The following is a 16,126-nucleotide window of genomic DNA, read 5'->3' on the forward strand; positions in this document are numbered from 1 at the left end:
ATATTTTGTAAATTTCTTAAGGGCTAAAAAGTAACAAAATAATCCAGAAATACAATGGCATTGCCATAAGAAACAAAAGAATATCTGTTTTAAAGTCTGTAACACTCCCGAAAAAAATGGAATAGGATGTAGTGTAAACTGTAAACAGTAAAGGATTGTAACATGTTTGGAACTTTTTTTTCGGTATTGGATGGATACTCAGTATCAGCAGGTTCTCAAAACCAGGTGACTCGGGTGCAAAAATATGCGCTCAGGACATCCATGGTAGCGACTGTTATTTATCATGTGTTACGCCCGCAATGGTTCATGGGTAGTTGTGGCACCTATAAGTGAGAGTGGTGGTTGCTGTTGTCATATTATGGCATTTTCTGTCGAGTAAAGCCACCGTCTCTTGTCGTCGTCCAGTGCATGGAGCACTAGAGCAGCAAGTGCGAAACATAAAAACTGTCATTCTTATCCACGTCGCACACCGCAATTCTGTACACAGCAATTGCCATTAACCGCTTTATGGTGTCCTTTTACTATTACTACATTACAGCTGTATCTCTCAGGAAAGCATGTTTTATCTGCCATTTACTTGTATTGTGTTCATACGCCATACGCTAGTTTAATACTACAGTTAGAGATGTCCAGATCGATCGGTATCCCGATCGATCTGGACATCGGGTCCGATCACGTCATTTTCAAAGTATCGGAATCGGCAAAAAAATATCGGACATGCCTTGTTTTAATATATATTGTATATATTTTTTAATTAAATCGTTTTCTAATTGTATTTAACGTTACAGACATAATATGTTACACTCATCCAGAGTCTTTAGTTTTGGCTTAAGGTAAGGTTATCAAATTTATCCCGATAATGGCGGTAATTAATTTTTTAAAAAATGTATCACGTTAAAATATTTAACGCAATTAATGCATGCGCTACACGACCCACTCACACATTGTCGCGCTCAAGCTGTAATGGCGCCGTTTTACCTATATAGAGAGCTATAAGGCAGCGTTAAATGAGTAGAGTGAATTTTGGAAGCTTTTGGAGCCTTTTTTTAATTGGCTAAAGCCTTACAATCCCTCTCCCTACGATTAGAAATATCGTGGGAAGCAATGTGGGGAAGCAAGGTAATTATTGATCTTTTTCTTAACACCCTATGTTATTTCCCAACGCAGAGAAGATATATCAATTGGTAGCACTACGCACAGTCATGGTTCCACTTGGCATTTGGGCATGGCTACAGTATCATTTACTGAAAGCTCAACAAATACACTAGATGGCAATATTTAGTCACAATATACAATGTCACAAGTCTTTCTATCCGTGGATCCCTCTCACAGAAAGAATGTTAATAATGTAAATGCCATCTTGAGGATTTATTGTCATAATAAACAAATACAGTACGTATGTACTGTATGTTGAATGTACAGTGCCTTGCAAAAGTATTCGGCCCCCTTGAATCTTGCAACCTTTCGCCACATTTCAGGCTTCAAACATAAAGATATGAAATTTAATTTTTTTGTCAAGAATCAACAACAAGGGGGACACAATCGTGAAGTGGAACAACATTTATTGGATAATTTAAACTTTTTTAACAAATAAAAAACTGAAAAGTGGGACGTACAATATTATTCGGCCCCTTTACTTTCAGTGCAGCAAACTCACTCCAGAAGTTCAGTGAGGATCTCTGAATGATCCAATGTTGTCCTAAATGACCGATGATGATAAATAGAATCCACCTGTGTGTAATCAAGTCTCCGTATAAATGCACCTGCTCTGTGATAGTCTCAGGGTTCTGTTTAAAGTGCAGAGAGCATTATGAAAATCAAGGAACACACCAGGCAGGTCCGAGATACTGTTGTGGAGAAGTTTAAAGCCGGATTTGGATACAAAAAGATTTCCCAAGCTTTAAACATCTCAAGGAGCACTGTGCAAGCCATCATATTGAAATGGAAGGAGCATCAGACCACTGCAAATCTACCAAGACCCGGCCATCCTTCCAAACTTTCTTATCAAACAAGGAGAAAACTGATCAGAGATGCAGCCAAGAGGCCCATGATCACTCTGGATGAACTGCAGAGATCTACAGCTGAGGTGGGAGAGTCTGTCCATAGGACAACAATCAGTCGTACACTGCACAAATCTGGCCTTTATGGAAGAGTGGCAAGAAGAAAGCCATTTCTCAAAGATATCCATAAAAAGTCTCGTTTAAAGTTTGCCACAAGCCACCTGGGAGACACACCAAACATGTGGAAGAAGGTGCTCTGGTCAGATGAAACCAAAATTGAACTTTTTGGCCACAATGCAAAACGATATGTTTGGCGTAAAAGCAACACAGCTCATCACCCTGAACGCACCATCCCCACTGTCAAACATGGTGGTGACAGCATCATGGTTTGGGCCTGCTTTTCTTCAGCAGGGACAGGGAAGATGGTTAAAATTGACGGGAAGATGGATGCAGCCAAATACAGGAACATTCTGGAAGAAAACCTGTTGGTATCTGCACAAGACCTGAGACTGGGACGAAGATTTATTTTCCAACAGTACAATGATCCAAAACATAAAGCCAAATCTACAATGGAATGGTTCAAAAATAAACGTATCCAGGTGTTAGAATGGCCAAGTCAAAGTCCAGACCTGAATCCAATCGAGAATCTGTGGAAAGAGCTGAAGACTGCTGTTCACAAACACTCTCCATCCAACCTCACTGAGCTCGAGCTGTTTTGCAAGGAAGAATGGGCAAGAATGTCAGTCTCTCGATGTGCAAAACTGATAGAAACATACCCCAAGCGACTTGCAGCTGTAATTGGAGCAAAAGGTGGCGCTACAAAGTATTAACGCAAGGGGGCCGAATAATATTGCACGCCCCACTTTTCAGTTCTTTATTTGTTAAAAAAGTTTAAATTATCCAATAAATTTTGTTCCCCTTCACGATTGTGTCCCACTTGTTGTTGATTCTTGACAAAAAATTAAAATTTTATATCTTTATGTTTGAAGCCTGAAATGTGGCGAAAGGTTGCAAGGTTCAAGGGGGCCGAATACTTTTGCAAGGCACTGTATATATTCGTCCGAGTTTTATTCATTTTTTTCTTAATGCATTGCCAAAATGTATATGATCGGGAAAAGTTATCGGGAATGATTGGAATTGAATCGGGAGCAAAAAAAAAGCAATCGGATCGGGAAATATTGGGATCGGCAGATACCCAAACTAAAACGATCGGGATCGGATCGGGAGCAAAAAAACATGATCGGAACAACCCTAACTACAGTGATTTTTTCCTTATCCAATCAGATCTAAAATCTGTCCTCACAGTGTCAGTGCAACAGTAAATGGGTGTGGAACAGTGCTTGAAGGTGAGCCCTGGTTATTATTTTAGACCAACATCAAAATGTTCCCATCAAAACAAGTCTAATGTGTACATGTTTCAAAAGTAAGTATTAAAGCTGAAATTATTAGACATGCTGTAGCTCTTGCATTGAACGGCATTAAACGTTAGTGCAGTTCAATGGAAAGCTAGCGTCTGCATTTATTGTGCTACAGGGTCAAACAAGATAACGGAGCAGCAGCTCACTATTTGCCCTGCAGTGGAAATGTCTCCGGAAAGTGAGAGACCAGCTCAGCTCACATGGGAGCGGCTGATACAGTGTGTCGATGGGGGAGGTGAAGAAAAGGCTTCTATTTCATGCTGTGTTTATCCTTGCGTTCTTCCACAGAGCACGCAGTTATCTAGGTGAGCTTCCCTGTTTTTCTCGCTCTGTAATCTTCCGCTGTTTCGCCCCTTACCGGATGCGTGACCCCCCCAAGTGCCAAGCCCTGGGTGGTCCCACCTGACTCCACTCACCAAAATGTATGCCTCAATCTGCAAAAAATAAGGGGGTGAAGAGGGGAGAAAGCAGACAAATGTTAGAAATTAGATCAGAGCAATGGAAAGAGACTTGATGTCTTTCAAAGACTGTAACACAGAGATGGACAATGTAAGACATATTGACAATTTACATTAGAGCATAGACTTCGCTATCAGTTGACGAGACAGCTCCTACAGACATTGCTCCACGGCTTCCCGTAGGGGGCCGGGCCAGGCAGAGCGTCGCGGAAGCTTTCACTGGAATAAACTGCTGCTTTCTAACGCCTGATTTAGGTAGAACAGGACGAAGGTTTAAGTGCATGCAAGCAGGCAGAAGTGTCTCAAGAGTGATTTGGTTGAGGATTTAATGTATTTATTATATAAAATACCATCATGCATGCACTTTGAAACGTTGTGAGAAAAATGAAATGAATGGGAAAAAATTAGCTTAACTTTAGCTTGAAATATTTATGTAAATAAATGATAACTGCCTGTTTTTTGTGTGTGTGTGTGCTTTTAACCAAGTAGCTAATTTACATTCATATCTATGGAAATTCCAGGATTTGCGCATTTATTTACAAGTATTTTCAACTTAAAATCATGTTGGATTTTGTATCCATACACAATAGCGTAACATTAAACTAATTGGGTAATTTTCGGCCAACTGTCCATTTTTTGTCCAAAAAAAATTGTAATTTAGACATTTCTGCATCCATACAAAAAAATTGGTTTTATTTTATCTAATATTTCAATCTAAAAACGACGAGGGCCGGATATCTGGCAAGACGTGCTGAGGCAAGAATGACATCAGAATTCAACCTAAATAAGTTGTGATTTCACAGTGTATCACAAAAGTGAGTACACCCCTCGCATTTCTGCATATATTTAAGTATATCTTTTCATGGGACAACACTGACAAAATGATACTTTGACACAATGAAAAGTAGTCTGTGCGCAGCTGATATAAAAGAGTTGATTTATTTTCCCCACAAAAAAACTCAAAATATAGCCATTAATATCTAAACCCCTGACAACAAAACTGAGTACACCCCTTAGAAACTACATAGATCCCTAAAAGTCAAAATTGAGTACTGCTTGTCATTTTCCCTCCAAAATGTCATGTGACTCGGTTCCAGAGTGCTGTCAGCATTGCTGCAAAGATTTAAGAGGTGGTGGTGGTGAGGGCGGGGGGTGGGGGGGGGGGGGGGTCAGCCTGTTAGTGCTCAGACCATACGCCGCACTCTACATCAAATTGGTGTGCATGGCTGTCACCCCAGGAGGAAGCCTCTTCTGAAGACGGTACACAAGAAAGCCCGCCCGTCACATCAGTCCAGAGGACATGGTTTCAGAAATCCATGTGCTTTGTTGACATGTCTTCAGAAAACTGTTTGCGGGCTTTCTTGTGTCAGGGTATCGAAACATGGAATCGATATTTCAAAATTGGAACGATTCCGGGAGCATCGGAGTGATAGAACCGGTTCCCATCAATGCTCGATGCCCAACCCTACAAACCACATCAACAGTTGCCGAAAAGTAAGTTTAGCCATTTTACATACCGGTAGCCTGTTAGCTCCTGACGTGACGAAGGTTTGTATGTGAATGAGAATTGACTGTTGACGCCATGATAAAGTCAGTCTGTGACTGTGCACGCATGCGCAAATTTGTATCCAAAGTAGAATAAAGGTATTTTCTTCTTAATTACTCCTTTGGGTACATGAGCATTTGATTATATACGTATTGATCGTAATAAAAGTCTTAACAAGTGGGCAGGCTCTCTGGGAACACGTCACAGGCAGCACAGTACCGTCGTAATCTGTGCAAAGCATCAGTCAATTTCAACACACGCTAACTGGTCCCATGAAGATAAATGAAAACCGGACATTTTCATGAATTTATAAGACTCCCCCGGACGCCCCGGACAGGATGTGAAAAGTGGACATGTCCGGGCAAAAGAGGACATTTGGGCACCCTAAATTACACCATGTCAGAAAAAAATACAACTTTGTTCCTGGCTTGAAATGAGTATATTGGTGTTGCTTGGGTACAAACTAAATGAAAAAATCCCATTAAAAAGGTAAAAGTTTGGTTTTGCTACAATTAGAGGCTGTATTCAAAATTTCAATAATTTTTATACGTCAATGCGATGAAACAAACTAGGAAATACCACTTAGAATCTGGGCACAAAATAAATATTACATGGAATAATGAATGTTTTTAAAATAAGAATTCATGATAATTTTATCATTTTAATTTAGGTTAATACTTTGTTATTTTTATTTTTACATCATATAAAAGTGTTTTCAAATTTTAGTTTGGCCATCAAGCACAAAAGTTTGGCCACCCCTGCTGTAACAGTTTGACTTTTTACCAGCAATTCCAAACATCAACAAACACAGTTGTGCAGTATATTTGGTTCTAACATTCCAGAAGAAACGACCCAAACTGGACTTCTGTAAATACAGTAGGTACTGTCCATGCCTCCGCACCCGGGCAGGCCCAGGTCAGCACACTAAATCCACACCAATTAGCGGTGAGAAAGCAAACGTCACGTGGACGTGTAAACACAAGGAAAAATTCTTTTATACAGAATATATGTTGAAGGAAAGGTCAAATGGTGGCACGATGAAGTGAAGAGGAACGTTACCTTTTCATTAACTGGCCTCAAGTCAGGCGTGACTGTGTAGACGTTGATGAACACTGAGGACAGAGAAACACAAAATGTAAATATGTACGCTGTGTCCCTGTTTAAATCAGCAATCTGCCGTATTGTTTACAGTGGGGCCTCTAATTCCGGGATGCTCGCCTGTAGTCAAGGCCACATTTGTTTTTGTTTCGTTTTTAAACTGGCAGACAAACCAGGTCATTCGTGGATGAGATTAAAATTTAATTAAAAATGTTAAATGATGACGTAAAATAGTTTATTATTGTCATAACTGAACAAGTTCAATGCACGGAAGTTCATTCATATTTTAGGCAAGCCTGAACTGAACTTTGTGTAGTTTCATATCTGTGATGCCAATGAGGGGATTTTCTACGGAAGTTCATTTCCTTTCATGAGTGCCAGGTTTTATTAGACTAAATAAAAACCTTGACATTGAGGCTGCAACAACTAATCAAATAATAAATTACTTGCCTGCTAATTTGATCATCGATTTTTGCTAGCAACCAGGGGTGCCGTATAGTGGTGAAAAGTGATACTGATTCTAAGGGCCCATGCCCTGATGGGGGCCCACAAAGAAAATTAGAACATTAGGTAATCGTTTGTAAATTTTCCATATTGGCCTGAATATAAGACGGTGTTATATTTGCGGTTTAGAATTTGTACCCATTCATGACGCTAGATGGTGCCAGATATCATTGAAGCGATGTTCCGTCATGACAGATCTCAGCTACTCTCGAGTTTAACCAGTTTGCATTATTTTATTGCAATGTTTTTCCTTATTCAGATTGGTTTCAAGACTACAGTTATAGTTAGATGTCACTTTGATGGTTATGCAGTTATTGCAGTTTTCTTGTTTTATCACAATAGATTAGTTTATTTACATTTCAAAAACCAGACGCCATTCATTTACAAATGTGATTGCACTTTACGTATTTAGATGTTCAGATATTAAGATTTGAATGGGGCAAAATAACACGCTTTTTCTCTCAAATATATTGTTATAATCATTTGTTTCAGATGTACTGTAATTATTTTCTGTATAAAAATTAATTTGGTGTTCAAAAAGTCTTTTTATTCAAACTTCAGTCTTGAAAAAAAGGGGGTCGTCTTATAATCGGGGCCGTCTTATATTCGGGCCAATTCGGGTAAATATTAATCAACATAAATTTTAATAGGAATAAAACGAAGGGTTTATTTTTCTTGTTTTGTTTTTGGCAAAAAGTAAACACCCAGAGAGCATATGTATTGCCAGCCACCCCACCCCCCCAACTTTTCATTAAATGGTTTGGTCCGCCCTTCCTTCGATCAGACCGGGAGCAACGGTGCGCATTAACATCAAACAGAGCGGAGCGCGGTACTGCAGAAATATTTCAAAACAAAAATCGAGCTCTCAAAAGAGCAAAGAGAAGACAGCAAAACAGGAGATTGGTGGAAAAGGCCAACAGGATGTGACAAAGTACTTCACAAAGGAAGGTTGGTGTCTTGTGTCAGTGTAGTGCTGAAAATTAACCTGTTATCTTAGCTCCGAAGCGAGATCCGTAAGAAATACAGGATTTTCCCGGCCTCAATGAGCGACATTCACCTATTCAAAAACATGAATTCCAAATAATGACAGCATTTTTTTGGTATCCTACAGATGTTGAAACTGAAAGTTGGTGTGGAAATTTTCTTTTTGTTAAAATTGACTTGAATCTAGTTTGTCAAGATTTTTTAAATTTAGTTTGTCATCAATTGAATTCAGTTTGTTAACAAGGGACCTCGCTTTGGAGCTGTAGCCGTAGCCTATTGTGGAGATCGCGAATTTCCAGATGAGGCTAAACCTACTCCATAATGAAATACTGTAATTGTGTGCTAGCTAGTGTTTGCTCCACTTTTAGCTTACATTTTATCAGTAAAGCAGGCAAACCCTTAGCAATCTCTTCACACTAAAACAGTTGTATAGACCCTACTCACATGACGTTACAACCACGCCTCCGCGCCATATTGTCCGTCAGTTCGTCGGGTTTAAGCATTACCGCTACGTAAATTCCTCCTATTATGGCGTGTTTTTCTGCTCGTTAACATTAATAATCAAAATGGTGAAGGCGTGTGTGGCGGTTGGTTGCAATAACAGAGAATATAGACGGAGAGACTTCAAGTTCTACCGTATTCCGAGAGACCCGGAGAGGAGAGCGAGATGGACTGCTGCAATTCGACGAGAAAACTGGGCACCAGACGATCACTACAGATTATGTAGTAGTCATTTTATATCTGGTAAGATGCATTTAATATATATTTAGAGGATTTTGGGCTGACAACCACAATTAAGATCATTGTGAGGCTAATCGCCGACAACATAGTTTCAAATTCAAGATGTTTATTTCTTCCGCCATCATTATTTTTTGAATAATATTTAGCTGGTACCAAGTGAAAGAAGCTGGCCTCGTCTCCAGATCATCAGTTAAACAGGTGTGTCCAAACTTTTTGCAAAGGGGGCCAGATTTGGTGTGGTAAATATGTGGGGGGCTACCTTGGCTGATTTACGTAGCACAATATATTTAAACACATTTTAGCAAGCCCTTCTGTGTGTCACATTTGCTTTATTATAATTTTTTTAATTCATAATTTCAACAATCTCGCCTTTGTGGCATTCTCTTTCGACACTCGGGCTCTTGCGAAATACTGCTGCTGTGAAATTAAACTAGCTTCAAGTTGCTATAATTTCTCGCTGCGTATCTTCCTTGTAAAGTTGTCGTACATGTCAGCGTGTCTTGTATGCTAATATCGCGTCACATCGAACTCTTTGAAAACAGCGACTGTCTCTTTGCAAATGAGGCAGACACAGTTGTTGCGTATTTTATTGAAAAAATAGTCCAATATCCACCTATCCTTGAAGCGTCGGCCATCGCAGTCAACTTTTTTTTTTTTTGATTGTCGCCATTTTAGAAAATTGGAAGTAAAGGTCATACGTGGTAATGTTGCTTAGAGTGCTGCTCTTAAAGTTTTGTGAGAATAGGCTGAGTTTCTGTGGACAAGATAGTTGTAGATATCAGGGTAGCAGATGTCAGGCAGAGACGGCGAAGACAGCGGGTCGAAAAATATCGATTTAGGCATCAAATATGGATCTGGCGAATGGATAGACTGAAGCTTTTCCACATAACGCCTTTTATGCAACGCATCCAATGAGTTTACAGCGTCTGAAAGCACCGGGGCTTCCATGAATTGCACTATAAATTGCACGAGAAATTGAAACCATTGAGAATACGGATAAACACTGACGGACAAAATAGCGGCCGGATACAGCGACATGTCATTCTGTGACGTTGGTAAGTAGGGTCTATACTGTATACTGTAACGTATACTGTAGTATAGTTAAGTTAAAACAAAACATTTATTCTAAGTCATTCATTATGGTATTTGCTTTGAGAATATTTCTAAAATATATTTAGATTGTAAAAGATGGCCTTCAGGACATTTCTTATAAATAATATCAGTCTATTCATAATTGCTCTATACGCTGTATGTTTACATAAACATATTTTCATCTTAAATTAATGGAAAAAATGCACAAATTTGTGTGTGAAGATTCACCAGAATGCAGGAAATTACATAGTTGATACTCTAAATGTCTGTGTGTATCCTGACACTGGTGGTGGGGCCCAAAGTATCTTTTCATGGGGCCCAAAATCCTTGACAGCGCCCCTGCTAGTAACTATGAGCAGTCCCGTTTGCGTCCTTGTTTGTGTGTAAAGTAGGGCTGTCAAAATTATCGCGTTAACGGGCGGTAATTATTTTTTAAAATTAATCACGTTAAAATATTTGACGCAAATAACGCACATGTCCCCCTCAGACAGTATTCTGCCTTTTGGTAAGTTTTACAGCAAGGCTTTTTGTGCTGTCTAACAGCGAACTCTTGTGGTCGCTTTGCGACATGGTTTATTGTTTTCTTGCCAGTTCAATATGGCTGCACGACGTCTCGGGCTGACGCCTACGTTGTAATGTTGTGCTTATATGATCCTTGGACAAGATTTGTCCCTAAGTATGGTTGTTGTAAAGAATGTACATATTATGTTAGTATGCAAAATGTTATATTTTTTGTATGAGACGCTTTATGTTTATGTTTAGTGAACCTGTATAGCGTGCTAAGCTAACGTTGTTGCTAATGCAATGCTTGTGTACTTTTTTTGTAGTTTTACGACGGTCTAAAGAGGACAATGGTTTGAGGCCATTTTATTAATAAATCAGATGAAAAAGGAAGAAGTCTGATTATTAAGGCGTCGTTCACTAGCTGTCTAGCTTTGGAAAAAGTAGACGCTTCGGAGTGAGGACAGCATAGACAGATTTAAATGACAGTAGAGTGAAATGCCCACTACAGTCCTTATGTACCGTATGTTGAATGTATATATCCATCTTGTGTCTTAACTTTCCATTCCAACAATTTATTTTACAGAATATATATATAATTTACAGAAAAATATGGCATATTTTATAGATGGTTTGAATTGCGATTAATTGCGATTAATTAATTTTTAAGCGGTAATTAACTCGATTAAAAATTTTAATCGTTTGACAGCCCTAGTGTAAAGTGAGACTGCGTCCACGTGCCAATGATTAAAGCATGAGAGAGAGAGTTCACTGCTGCAATTGCTGTTGCCACTGTTGGGTTGCTGAATCAATAACATTACGAAGTGTCGAGTTACTGTCTTTTTGTGTTGCTAGAACCAGTATGCCTCTATCAGAGGTGAGTAAATGAAGCCATTGTATCGTTTGTGTTCTTTGTTGATGAGAAGTTACAACTTGGCAAGGAGCGCTTAGCTAGTTACCGATTATGCTAATCAGTGTCTGTTTGTCTTGTGTTTTGGAGGAGCATATCAGCACTTGAGTAAATATTACAGAGTAAAATTGTCTTGAATGGGTGACTTTTTCTAAAGAAACCACCACACACGTAAAACCATTCATATAACAGCTTAGAGCAGGGGTCGGCAACCTTTTAGACAGAGAGAGCCAAAACCCAACATATTTTAAAATGTGATTCCACAACAGCCTTACAGTGTGTGTCAATGTGTATGTACTGTATGTGGCGGAGAACACAGATCGACTGAAAAAGCAGTTTTTGCTCTTGCACCCCTCTTTAAAATAAAGTGTTGTATTTTAAGTCAAAAGAACTGTTGCGTTTGATAGAACAATACGTCTATATGCTGGCATAGCAGGTTCATGGTGCATTAAGCTCCCGAACTATTTTTAATTTGTCGGTTTTACCCTGGAAACCCCCGTTTACAGACGTCGCGCAACCGCTTTTGTTTCAACCCAGCCAAAAGAAGGTAAGTAATTATATTTATTATTCAAAATGTGTCATTTTAGCTTAGAATCATTAATTGATGTCTAATATTTCGTAAAAAAAAAAAAAAAAAAAAAAAAAGACGACTTTAAAAAAAATTTTATTCGCATATTTTAAACAAATTACGTCACAATGATGGCGTCTGTAAAAAAGTCACGGATATCTACCTCATAACTATCGATTAAATGTATTTTTTTGTTACTGTCGCATTTTCCCCAATATGTTAGATGATAAATAATCGATCCAAACAAGAAAAAAAAAAAAAACGTGTAAAAGGGTAAATATATGTAAAGAACATCTCAACCGCTCCTTGATGTCTGCGATTTCTGCATCACGACCCTTGTTATTATTATATTACCATGTTTCACCCATAAAATTCCCCAAAAATCCGGCTGTGGCTATTCACATCTGTGTCTTGACACTCGATGATACATGCTACATGGAGTTTTTGGATCGAAACAAAATAATATCTCGTTAAAACCATGGCGTCTTTAATTCTGCTCTTGCATGCTCTCACCTCCAGTTAGGGTTTTGCTGTTTATAAATTTTTTTTTCAATGCCCTCCTGTTCAAATTTTTTCATCCCCCAGAAAATAGAGATTTTAAGCTTTCCGATGATGTATCACACATGCATATAGGACAATTTTGAAATTTGGCCAAATTGGGGGTCTCAGAGCAGAACTTCAAGTCACCTGAGTGCTTTCCGCCATGTATAAAAACACACTATGTACTATATTCTATGTTCATTTGCCAGCTTGTCTGAGTCAGTTTTATAACCACTGTTTCTTTCGTAAACGCATTTGAATGCATTACACGGGAGGCAGAGGGTGGTCACACTCTGTTGCCGAGTTGCTATTGAAATAAATCTTACAAAAACAACAAAGAAAGTCTAACATCATTACTTGGTTTGTTACAATCGTTGCGCAGTTGTGCACTCACCACAAGGAAAATAACAAATAGAAACACTGTATGGTGCAGCGTATATTTCCTGGAAACGGAAACCACAATCGGGGACGATCAGGGGGACGTATGCGTAACGGTGGGCGAGACAGGCGGAGCCTCTCTGGGTGGTCGTTTCGTGAGTCTCGCTCAATTTGACAGTCCAACACTTCACGAAAGCGTTCCTTTTCATGGTTTAATTTTCCCCTATGTATTTTTATATACTCCAGTTCGCTCGGCATCGACGAGTGGACGAGTGGTCACTTAACGCACAAGGCGATCTCGCCCATCTCCGCGCGACCCAACTTGAAACATATTATTGTGACACAAATTTGAAGTGTCCTAGATTAATCTGTGAATTAGCTCATCATAGCTGGTTCAAGTCAAGCGAGCCGGCGAGTTCCCCATTTAAGATGACGGGTTGGCAGAGAGCCATATGCGCTCATCAAAAGAGCAATATATGGCACGCGAGACATAGGTTGCCGACCCCTGGCCTCAGAGTCTCAACACAAAGTGTAAACTGTCATACAAGAGAGTGTGCTTTGATATTTGGATTGTATTTATGGACAACTGTTTGATAAAGAAAACTGATTCTCATTACAGTCTGCCTCCTTATTCGATTTTTTTGTTTAGTTTGTTTAAAGAAAATAAATGAGTCACTGACAAAATTGATATCAACGCTTTGTCCACATGAAAAAATATCAATCAGCAGCACTTTTTTTTAACTTGAATGAACAGGACTTTTGTTTGATTTATGTACCAAGAATTTTTTTGTATTATTCTCAGAACCTTTATTAAAAACTTTAAAGGGAACCTCAGACTTAAAGACATATAGGCTCTAATAAGCCACAATTGTTCGCTTTTACTAAAATATGTTATTAGAAACAGATAAAATATTGCCATTGATCTAAAAATCTATAATATTGAGTACACGTTTTGACCTAAGGAGGGCGCCATGTTTTATACGCACAATGGACGCTCGGGGTGATGACTTAGTTCGTCACTGTCACTCAGGGGTGAAAGTGGCGAGAATTTCTTATAGAACTCCCCGACGTGAAGGTTGCCACGGAGCCAGAAATTTTGTTTATCTATTTTTTTCTTTTCTTTTTTTTCTTGGGGCAAACCTCCTAAATAACTGAAATGCTGAAATGTAAAGAAAACTGTTTTGGCACAGTTGGTTCTATAACACATACAAAAACTAATTTTCATTCAAAATTGTATTTTTTCAATGATTTGCAAAATAAAAGTGAACAAAAACAGCAATAACCCCAACCTCCATCTCCTAATTTTTATTTTCCTTCATTTCCTCACATACTAAATGCCAAATCTAAATTTTAACTACTTAAGAACACATGATGTATATTAAAATTGAAGTTAATGTCAACATTTACTTTTGCTGTCTTTTTTTTATTTTTTATAATAAAGATATAAGTAACATACATTTAGAAAAATACAATTGACTTATATCATGCAGAGTGAAATGGAATACATTTTGAAGATCGCGCAAACATTGACTTTTTTTAAATCATAAGGAAATAAATAAGTAGCCTAACATAAATGAACAAATATACCCTAATTTTCGGACTATAAGCCGCTACTTTTTTCCCCTCATTTTGAATCCTGCGGCTTATAGCCCAGTGTGGCTTATTTGTTGATTTATTTGGGTTAATAGGTAACACTTTATTTAACAGCGTCATCATAAGACTGTCATAAGAACATCATAATTATGACATGACACTATCATGGGCATTACTGAATGCTTATAACAGATGTCAATATGTGTCATGTGGCATATTATGTCACTAAATCCATTTATGTCCAGCTCAGATCTTTTACGTCCATTCAAAAGTGAGATAATTTGCTGGATGACACTAACCGACATCTATTATAAGCATTCATTAATGCTTATGACAGTGTCATGTAATAATTATGACTGTCTTATGACAGTATTATGGCACCACTATCCAAGAAAATGTTACCAAATACCATAACTAGCAATTAATGAAACAACCGGAACAGTAACTGAAGAAATAATTAGCACAGTACATGACTGTTATTTACATCTGTAGCACCTCCATGCATGCTAGGAGGAATGTTGGATGACAACAGTGTTGAGAGCAGGTGGCAGCAGAGGTTGACTGTCTACCCCAAGGAAGCAGTGATGGCCAAATGAAGCTTTTAGTGACAATAAGGCTTTGCAGCCAATTGGTTCAAAGCTTAATTGTGGTTCATTTGGTCTCATGACAGTCTTATGGTGCCATTGTCAAAGGAAGTGTTACCAGTTAATATGTTTTGGTGTAAATATCCCATCATACAATGAGGACAACTGCAGCTTATAGTCCAGTGTGGCTTATCTATGAACAAATGCCGTTTTCATGTCAAATTTGGTGGCTGGCGGCTTATTGTCAGGTGCGCCTTATAGTCCAGAAATTACGGTAAGTCCAAAGTGCACATCGACAGCTAAGATGTTCTGAACCTCCCCATCAGAGTAAATAAAACTAAATATGATAAATAAGCCTCAAAATAATCCATTTTCTGTTGCATCACCCTTTTTTTGTCGCGTCAATTCAAAAAACTTTTTTTGTTGTTGTTGCTGTTCCAGAAAACATGCACTAGCTAGCTAACTATCTCTGCTGATCACATGTCAGTATGTCAGCCAATTGAACGGATAAATGAGTCCAGGCGTTTTGCTTTGCTGTGTGCATGCGCACATTTACGTGACTCATCATCGTCAGACTCGGATAACTGCAGCAGCTAGGGAAACCTCCATGCCGTCCGTGGAATTAAAAATAAATCATAAATATAGGTGGAAACGGATTACGCTACACAAGCACTTTATTATGCTTGTTATTAACACTTGTGCATGTAAATCTGATGTTGGTAGATTGTTTTCTTCTTGAAGATGAAATGCGTGTGTGGTACCTCAGAATTAAAAAAAAATTTTTTTTACATAACGTTTTGACAGTTGCCATCATATTTTTGGAATCGAAGCACCGTGTACCGGAACAGCATTCCGGCCCTGAATCTTATACCGGAACTACGTTCTTGCCCTGAATCTTATACCGGAACTGCGTTCCTGACCGTTCTGGCCCACTTTCACCCCTGCTGTCACTTGACGAACACTACCGGGTTACTGCAATTCCTTCAACGGGGCGAGACGTCCAACACATGCGCACATCGATTAAAAGCGGCAAGTACTTACTAATTGTGTTTTTATTGAGTTTTTTATTACCTTTTCATTGCTTCTAAAATATTTTTTGCATGTGTTTCCCTGTCATACTTTTGAGCATTGTGTTTACTTGTGGTAGCTTTAAGGCAGATTGTTGATCTGTTGACCACATTAGTCACGAAGCATATTTAAACCACCTTTAT

At 38.6% G+C, this 16,126-nt stretch overlaps 1 protein-coding gene across 1 annotated transcript in view; it reads right to left on the reverse strand.

The window, feature by feature from the left end:
• The window catches only part of cpamd8 (C3 and PZP like alpha-2-macroglobulin domain containing 8), a 137,599-nt gene that overhangs the window by 103,153 nt on the left and 18,320 nt on the right, over positions 1-16,126 (reverse strand). Inside the window, exons 5-6 of the mRNA XM_057840543.1 lie at positions 6,482-6,534; positions 3,835-3,852 (exon numbers count right to left, since the gene is read on the reverse strand). Of these exons, the coding sequence (XP_057696526.1) occupies positions 3,835-3,852; positions 6,482-6,534 (71 nt within the window). The remainder of the gene's footprint in view (positions 1-3,834; positions 3,853-6,481; positions 6,535-16,126) is intronic.

Source organism: Corythoichthys intestinalis, chromosome 7, assembly GCF_030265065.1.
Source record: "Corythoichthys intestinalis isolate RoL2023-P3 chromosome 7, ASM3026506v1, whole genome shotgun sequence".
Lineage (NCBI taxonomy): Eukaryota > Metazoa > Chordata > Actinopteri > Syngnathiformes > Syngnathidae > Corythoichthys > Corythoichthys intestinalis.